This window comes from Saccostrea cucullata, unplaced genomic scaffold (genome assembly GCF_032062105.1).
Source record: "Saccostrea cucullata isolate Sc308-1 unplaced genomic scaffold, CSIRO_AGI_Scuc_v1 ctg1087, whole genome shotgun sequence".
Lineage (NCBI taxonomy): Eukaryota > Metazoa > Mollusca > Bivalvia > Ostreida > Ostreidae > Saccostrea > Saccostrea cuccullata.
This window is the reverse complement of record NW_026925623.1, coordinates 195,277-204,532: the sequence shown is the minus strand read 5'-3', so window position 1 is coordinate 204,532 and position 9,256 is coordinate 195,277. Positions and strand designations below refer to the sequence as shown.

General features: G+C 32.6%; 2 protein-coding genes across 2 annotated transcripts in view; both read right to left on the bottom strand.

Annotated features, from left to right (window-relative positions):
* Positions 1-1,999: 1,999 nt before the first annotated feature.
* Positions 2,000-3,211, bottom strand: LOC134269376 (uncharacterized). The gene is made up of 2 exons (XM_062751572.1): positions 2,258-3,211; positions 2,000-2,145 (listed from the first exon to the last, which is right to left on the bottom strand). The coding sequence occupies exons 1-2, from the start codon at positions 3,208-3,210 to the stop codon at positions 2,013-2,015; spliced, it is 1,086 nt and encodes a 361-aa protein (XP_062607556.1). The 5' UTR covers position 3,211; the 3' UTR covers positions 2,000-2,012.
* A 4,553-nt stretch (positions 3,212-7,764) lies between these two features.
* Positions 7,765-9,256, bottom strand: part of LOC134269378 (unconventional myosin-IXb-like) — a 39,648-nt gene continuing 38,156 nt past the window's right edge. The window contains exons 20-21 of the mRNA XM_062751573.1: positions 8,099-8,182; positions 7,765-7,839 (exon numbers count right to left, since the gene is read on the bottom strand). Of these exons, the coding sequence (XP_062607557.1) occupies positions 7,765-7,839; positions 8,099-8,182 (159 nt within the window). The remainder of the gene's footprint in view (positions 7,840-8,098; positions 8,183-9,256) is intronic.

Below are 9,256 nucleotides of genomic sequence, written 5' to 3'. Positions count from 1 at the left end.
ATAATTTTCATTTTATGCATTAACTTCACTCATAAAGGAATTGTTGATAATGACTGGGTCATTATATCCCACATGCAATGATTCATTGATCATTGTTGCTGTAAACAGTACCATTTGGAGTCATTGTTGTGTTTTAAAGTTGACTTTCCAGCCAATCAAATTCGAGTATAATCAATAGATGTATAATAAATTGAATGTATTATCAACTTCTACTTTTATCTAAAATTCTCTGTTGAATTCATTTCCTCTGATTGGCCAATAGCAGAGGTCAGTAGAGATGAATATATGTAATCTCACTAGATGGCGTGACAGTTAACCCCATCAAACTTGGTCTATTCAGTCAAAAGTTTATGTGGAACTAAGCGGATCAGGGGCCTGTTTTACAAAAGAACTTATGACTAAGACCATAAAATTCAGATTATTGAATTCTGTTTGAAATTGTGTAAAAATATCTCACCACATTCTTTTTAAAATGTTTAAAATAATTTTCGATATAATGTTTATTAAAAAGTTATATAAATAAGTCAAAAGTCCTTTTGTAAACGGGCCCCAGAAACTTTTGACTTAGGAAGATGCCACACCTGATGCCTTCTTTGACAAAATCTATGGCAAAAACATAGTCTGCATGTAAAGCAAGAAATGGGATGGATGCGCAGGGGAGATATTAAAGTATTGAGCCCTAGGTTTTTATAAGTAAGACTTCTAGTATAGAAAAGCCTTGTAACAATTGATATGAAACACAACGGTCAGCGTAAGAAGGACACATATGGAGATAACAAACAGTTTTAAAATCGAAAGTCAAGAAAACGAAACAAAATAGGAGCAGAGCAAACACGAACCTCCAAAATATCAGAGGTGGGATCAGGTGCCATTGAGGAGTGAGCATCCCCTGCCGACCGGTCACATCCGGCCTGTGCTCGTTGTCATAATCGGGAAATGACGGAAAGAAATCTGTCGTCAACCAAGTATATAAATAACAGACTAACAATTTGTATGAAAAACCAATGACAAGTTATATTGCTACGTGGGTATGTTAAGGCAGCACACAGGTCAGAAATCGGCTAAGTTACACTTTTTTTATAATATGTAACACTCATAAATCGGGAAAGTCATGGATAAAACTTTTGCTATCATTATGAATTTTATAGACTTCAATGATACTTTTACTTTTGGAAGCACTACACTTCGACGTCATCATGTGACCTCCATAGGTAAGAAGATATACCCAATATAGACTATTGGGTTTGTTAACATGAATTCCAGTTACGTTTCATTTTCATACTTTTAATACTGATCAACAGTTATGACGTCAGTGGTTTGGTATTTAAGCCCCTGACAAATACATGGATATTTATACCACCCAGAAACAACACGATTCTCTCAATCTAAGACTCTGCACGATTCGATTCATTTCTCCGACCTCAAATTAATATTTAAAAATAAATTTTAAGAAATCTTTATCTCTAAGCTCACGTCCTATAGCTTACTATGACATCATATTGTTTTTGCAAATAGAATATTTGGTTGTAGCCTTAACAAGACCATAATAAGGCAAAGAAATTGACGAAATGCTGACTTTTACCAAGGTTGTTGAAATCCCTGTAACATCATTTTCTGGTCAATAGCCTGTCTCGGTTTGAAATAGCATCATGCTTAGAACGTGCTTTTGAGTATCGGAAAACCAAACACACTCTCATTATATGAATGTTAATCAATTGAGAGTGAACTCTTGCAAGAACGGTACTCAATTTTTAAAAGGTACAATGAAAACCCTAGTTATTAACAGCCCTAAAAGCAGTGAGGCTGTTATCCACTCAAAAAGAGGGCATCAACTAAATACATCAATGCAAATTTCAATCATGAAAAGCAAAACTTAAAAAAAATGAAAAAATGATTATGTCATATTCCTGAGCAACTGTTAACAATATATCTATTTCGAAATATGTTTTTAATTTGTTACTAATCACGTTAAGTTACTTTTGTATGCTTTATACGTAATAACAACTAATAACTTACATAAACTCTACTTTATTTTTTTCGTTTTTCTTTATATCTCGTTTATATATTCTCTGATGCATTCGTTTTCTGTTCATTACCAAATGTTGCTCTAATAGTATCCCACAATACAGCGGATTAACAAACAACCTGTTAAAGGAAATTTGATTACAAAAAATCATTTATATTCTATGTTTCTTATTTACAAAATGAATTTTCTGAAAATTGAATAATATTATTTGCAAATTTTTTGGATTCTTACGTTTTCACTTTAGCCAGACGTTCCTGAGTAGGAAACCAGATGTGTTGTCCAACCCAATATAGGGACAAAAGCCATACTACAGAAATCAGAACATGAATCCTATTGCCTAACATTTCTTCGTCGCAATCCGAATCTATATTATTAGTGGAAAACATCGTAATAAAATCTTCATTCGTTTCGCAGTAATATGTTAAAAGTGTAATAAAAAGCGGCGTCGATAGTAGGCAAGGTAGGGAGAACGAGATTTGCTGCATCTGTAATTTACAGGATGTGTATGCAGCATAGTATCCAACGAAACTGGATACTATAAGAGCAATTATATCGGAGAAGAAGGCTACATTTTTGTAATCTGTTACTTCAGACCAGAATTCACCATTCAACAATCCCATGGATTCCCCGACGAGAAGACGTGCAAACAAAATTGTTGTGGCAATTTTCAGGAATGAAACAATTATGTATATGTAAGGTCGGCTTTCCTGTAACTCGTATCTAACTTTTCGGATATTCTGTTGAGCAGCTTTTGAGCAGCAATCCTTATCAAGTACAAAATTCTCCCACCATGATACGGAGCAGAGAAGTAACGATAGTAATACCTTGATGTACCACCGTAAATCTGTGGAGAGTTCACTGAAAATACCGTTGTCGAGTACTTGCGTTTCTTCATCATTTATTAGTTGATCTGTTTCTGGCTTCAACTTAAAAAACGGGAGAAGGAGAAAAAGAATAGCTGACAACTGCATGACAATGGCGAGTATATCAAAAATTATAATAATTGCATTTCCTAATTTTCTTCCCTTTTTAAACGATTGCGATTCCCGAATCGAAAATAATTTGAAAACGCTCGGAAGTAATACTGTAGCACTCAGAAGACATATCCTTTGCACGGCGCCTAGATCAGGCAAGAGTTCAAACACTAGTACACACAGCCCAATCGAATGTAGCATTTCTGTCATCGCACACTGTAATTAAAATGATTTATTTTAACTTTCCTATCATATCACTATACAACAGATTATTGTATCAATTTCGATAATATTCATTTTTATTGACATAATTATTTACCATGAGGACGGTTGTAAATGATGGCCTTTCTATATTTCCAAAGAAAACTTTCCAACAGCTTGCTAGAAATGTCATAACATACGGGGTACACATCACGAACATGAGCAGTAGACTATGAATTTCTGGGTTTGAAACCTAGTTAGCAAAATAATCATGACTATGAAGTATTATGATCATAGAGTACGCAAAACTTACATTAATTACATTAAAAAAAGTATTTACTTTTAATTCTTTTATTATTTTGGAAAAAAAAAACAACTAACTGGCTATTATGCAGGAAGCAAAATAAAATGTTTCTCACATTTATATGCATTCTATTAAAGACAACCTACCTCGTTTTCGATGGTATCATTTTTAGTTGCATTCTCAAGGTTGATATTTTGAAGTTTTGATGTTGCAACTAATAGACTTATCTTCTGTATTACAAGTGATGCCAGCAAGACGAGGAACAGAAACATGTATAATAGGATTTTTATAATTCGAAAACTTGTATGTGTGTGAACATCGACGCGTTGGTTTTCTTTGTCCATGATTTGGAACATATCCCAAGGTCTGCAAAACATTAATCTATCATATAAAGTAAAATGCATGATGCATAAAGATAATTAAAGCAATATGAGCTGCATGATTGACATAAGAATTTTTTTTTCAAATTTGTAATTAACCATTTCAATGACAGGAAAATAGAACATTTATAAACTTCTGCTGTTCATATTTGCAATGGCAGAACTTTTTATGATCTTTGATTGACGCAAAATTGAATTACTGTCGTCCTGTACAATAATGATTTCTTATATAATACTGTATATTTGTTTATACATAAATATTTCTTCTGAACATTTATAAACTTTACTTTGGTCTTTTAGATCATAAGGGCTTAGATTACATGCATATTAATCATAATAGCAAATTACCAGCAAAATAAAATTCTCAAGAATGCAGCTCATATTGCTTTAAATAATTTTGAGTATAAGCTTTATTGTCTCCCGATATTGCCAAAGCGTGGGTTAATTAAATGTCATTCCTCTTTCAGTTTGTCTAGCTGTCAGTCAGTCAGTCTGTCTGTCACAAAAACTTAAACCTTGCTCATTACTTTTGATTTATTGAAGCTATGACTTTCAAATTTCTCATCTGTATTCCTACTAAAAAGACCTTTCCCTGGTTACAACCAAATATGACCTTTTAACCTTGACCTTGGACTTTAACCATAAAAATTCCAAAATTTTACTATGGTCATAACTTTTGAACGGTAGATTCAAGGGCTTTCATATTTAATTTATGTATTCTTTGTGGCAAGACCTCTCATTGGATACCAGCATCTTTGACTTTTACCTTTGACCTTGGGGATTTCCGTACTTATGAAAAAACTTTATTCTTGGCCATAACTTTTGAATGGTAAGGGCTAGGGCTTTTATCTTCGCATCTATAATCAATGTGAGGACACCTTTCATAGGATACCAAGAACTTTGACCCGTTGACCTTGACCTTGGAGTTTGACCTACTTTTTTAAAACTTTAACTTTGGCCACAGTTTGGAACTTTTGAACAGTTTGGGCAAGGACTTTCATACTTCACGTATATAATTCTTTTGCCTTTCCTTAAGAAACTATCAATATATATAATCTATTATGTCATACGGGTTCATCAGGTTCACTCCCTTATAACTTTTAGTTGAGAAGAGAAAGGGCTTTTATATTTGACATGTGCATTACCTTTCACAAGATTTGACACAATATGTCATAAAAAATGACATCCTACCAACATAGACACCAAAAGCGTTGGACCACAATTCTTTGAATTTGCTTGTTCTGATTGATTTCAATGAAAATGTTTTTAAAATTTCAATTTTATCTCTAAATAGATATTAAATAAAATATAATTAATATATTATACAATTACTTCAATATATTGATGCATTGTAGCTACTACTAATGACAAAACGCCGCGCCGTTTAACAATACAAATAACATTTAGCGCTTACTGTCATAAATCATTGCATTAATTGTAAACATACTCATTCGCTTAAGGTTTCAGAAATCAGAGAGGAAATTTTATAAAGTATAATATATTCAATTAAAAATTGTTCTAAATGGACAAAATATTAAGTTTGATCTCAATATCAATTTAAAAAATTAATATGTAAGTATTTGAAGAAAATATACAGGAACAAAACTCAATGTATGGCTAGGAAATTCGGACTAAATTTTTAATTTTTTCATTTTTGTTGAAATTTTTATACCTTGCAATATTTATCAAAAAGTGAAGGTTACAGCTATTTCAAGACATCATTTTGCAAATTTTATATGTATTTAGGCTCATAAAATATTTCAAATAAATGAATGCTATGAAATAAAGAAATTCAAGAACATGTACAAACAAGATGTGTTTGTGAAACACTGATGCCCCCGTATGGCAACATAGCAAAGATTAAGCTTTTCTTTAATGCAAATTTAACTAAATAGTACCAAAAGTAGGGTATTCTCACTGGAAAACAATTGTGAAATATAAAAGTAACCAATTTTAAAGTTTTTTTTTAAATAAGTACAAAAATCTCCAAGGTCAAGGTCAAAAGGTCAATGTAATTAGTATCAAATGAAATGTCTTGCCACATAGAATACTTATGTTGAGCATGAAAGCCCTAGTCCTAACTAACAGAAGTTATGGCCAACGTTCATTTTTTTTTTAAAGTAGGTCAAACTCCAAGGTCAAGGTCAACGTTCTTGTTATCAAATAAAAGGTCTTGTCATAGGTATCAAATGTGTAAAGTATGAAAGCACTAGCCCTAACTCTTTAAAAGTTATGGTCAAGGTTTGCTTTTTTAAAGTAGGTCAATCTCAAAGGTCAAGGTCAGAGGGTCTAAGTTCTTGGTAACCAACGAAGGTTCTTCTCACAAGGATTGCATATATGAAGTATGAAAGCCCTATTACTTACCGTTCAAAAGTAATGGCAAAGGATAAAGTTTTTTCACAAGTACGGAAATCTACTAGGTCAAGGTCAAAGGATCAAGGATGTTGGAATCCAATGAAAGGTCATTCAACAAACATTACATATGTGAAGTATAAATGTCCTGGTATTTACTGTTCAAAAAATATGGCCAAAGTAAAAGTTTAAAATTTTCATGTAAAAGTGGGTCAAACTCCAAGGTCAAGGTCAAATTTGGTGGTACACCAACGAAGGGTCTTGTCACAAGGATTATATATATGAAGTATGAAAGTCCTATTACTTATCGTTCAAAAGTTATTGCCAAGGTTAAAGTTTTTTCACAAGTACGGAAATCTACAAGGTCAAGGTCAAAGGGTCAAGGTTGTTGGTATCCAATGAAAGGTATTTCAACAAACATTATATATGTGAAGAACAAATGTCCTGGTATCTACTTTTCAAAAGATATGGCCAAACAAAAAGTTTAAAATTTTCATGTAAAAGTGGGTCAAACTCCAAGGTCAAGGTCAAAAGGTCAAATTTGGTGGTACCCTAAGAAAGGTCTTGTCACAAGAAATATACATATGAAATATGAAAGTCATAGCTCCACCAAATCAAAAGTTATGGACAAGGTTAAAGTTTTTGCGGACAAACAGACAAACAGAGAGACAGACAGAGAGACAGAGAGACAGACAGAGAGACAGACAGACAGACGGACACGACAAAAACTATATACCCCCGAAACTTCGTTACGGGGGCATGATCACTGCGGTTAACCTATCTCAAAAATTTGATCATTGACCCCATATAATATTAAAATCATGAGAATGAGGGTAACATAAGTAGCCTGAGGGTATAAATAATTAAGAGTTCTTATCAGTGCGATTTTTGCAATATTTCATTAAAAATAGGGAAAAAAATATAAAAATGACAGAGGAAATTCGGACTGTAGTAATTATCCCGTTTATGCTCAAAACTCTACTCATTTCTTTATATGGAGCAATTCTGTTCCATTGCTATACTATTTCATTATTTGAAGAGTTTTGTTGATTGTTATATTTTATGAGTGAAGAAAAACATGGTCATGGTGGGAAAAATTGTGGTATTTCCTGAGAAATACTTAGGGGCCCCTAGCATGAAAACGAGGTCATTGACCTAGTTATTTGAAATTGAAATTTAACATAAGAATCATAGGTGTACAATGTGCAATAGGTGGTTTTTCGTTCTTATCAGTGGAATTTTTAGCCATCTTAGTAAAGGTATACCTTAATGGTATAATTCTGACATTTAGCGGCGATTAGCATTAGCGGTTAAATTAGTCATTCATTAATACAGTAATTTATGTCATTAAGCATTAAAGTTGCAACTCTTAATGATATTTTTATCATTAAGCCTCGTTATATCATTAGCGGTTGCTTCAATGCATTTTTTGTTTTTAGGCAAAAATACTTTAAAAGAATGTTAAAACATGCAGGCGTTTTTAATTAGGCTATTTTATCAAATTATGTTTAATCCTTATTGTGCATCTTACTCCTTTTTTGCTGTTGAAGGAGGTGGTTTCTCGACATCTTTTCTTTCATTATGGTCCTCTACAGTTGTTTTCTTTAAAAAAAAAACGTTATTTCCTTTTCTTTTTATTTATTTCGGGAAATCTCGATACATATATGTAATTAATGATGTCTTTGTTTTAAGTGTTGAAACTCTAAATAGATATATTGCTAAATAAATAATGCAGTTTTTATAACAGATATTATCAGATTTTATCTATCATTTTAAATTGCTTTCGTTATAAGAAAAAAAGGACATAAAAGAAACAAAGGAAATGAAGTACATATATATCATTTTTTCCGAGAAACAATACCTCTACACTGCTTTGACTATAATCAGCTGTTGATTCTTTATCTTTTTTTATATCTTTCAGTTGTATTTCCTCTTTATTCTGCGACTGACAAAATAAAATTTATCTTTTGAAATACAATGCTAATATGAGTTACAATTTCCCTCCGACAAGTGATTGTGCCCAATACGTTAAACACAATGATCCATTTATGGCCATTGAATAAATGTCCAAGATTTCAATAAATCAAAATTTGAATACAGAGTATCAAGTGTTTTCATCTTAACAACATAGAAATTGCTGTGTATTTTATTGTGAATATTATTAAATTCTACATAATTTTTTTTAAACAATTTCCAAGCTCGTTCCAGGAGTTCAAACTGAGATGATTTACCAATCAATTAGAAAAAAAGGTCATCTGTTTTATTGGTCTTGGTATATTTCATAAGGAAAAACTTTGATATATCTTTTCAAATATACTGCTAACCAATTATTATTCTCGTCATCTTTTATTCGCGGTTCTTCAATGCAAAATCAACCCGCGACGATTAATTTCTGCGACTGAGGAAACATTCCCTACAAATCTTTAGCAAAACTAATGGTTCGCGGCGATTAATATTCGCGAATTAAAAGAGGTCACGGCACTCGCGGATATTTCTCGCATGCGAATAAAAGTTGGTTTACAGTATAATTATGTGTCCTTTTTTGTGCCCTGGCCGAGTTTTGGTTTTGTGCTTTTGTGTTTGAAAGGTGTGATCAATCTCAGATATTCAGTAAACAAATCCAATCGTGAACAATGCAAAGCAACAGTGATGGAAGGTGCTTTTGAGGGGAATCCCCTGTTGATCTCCATACCTGCTATGTTCCCATTGTCTTGATTAGGTCCATGGAGTTAGGTAGCAAAAGAAAGCAATCACCTAACAACCGACATGAAACGTCAAAAAAAAATACGACCCCATGATAGGTTTCATTTGCAAACAAAGTCAACATAACGACCATAGAGTTTGCGTTAAGCTGATTTTATGCTAACTTCAAGGGGTTGTAAAAATCCTTGTAAAGCTCCAATCACCCGTTAATAACTTTGAAAAGAGTCCAATGGGGTCGGACCAAAATAAAAAAAAAAAGGCAATTCTCTAGCTTAGTGGGAATATCTATTTAATGTTTCTTTAATTGAAATTAAAA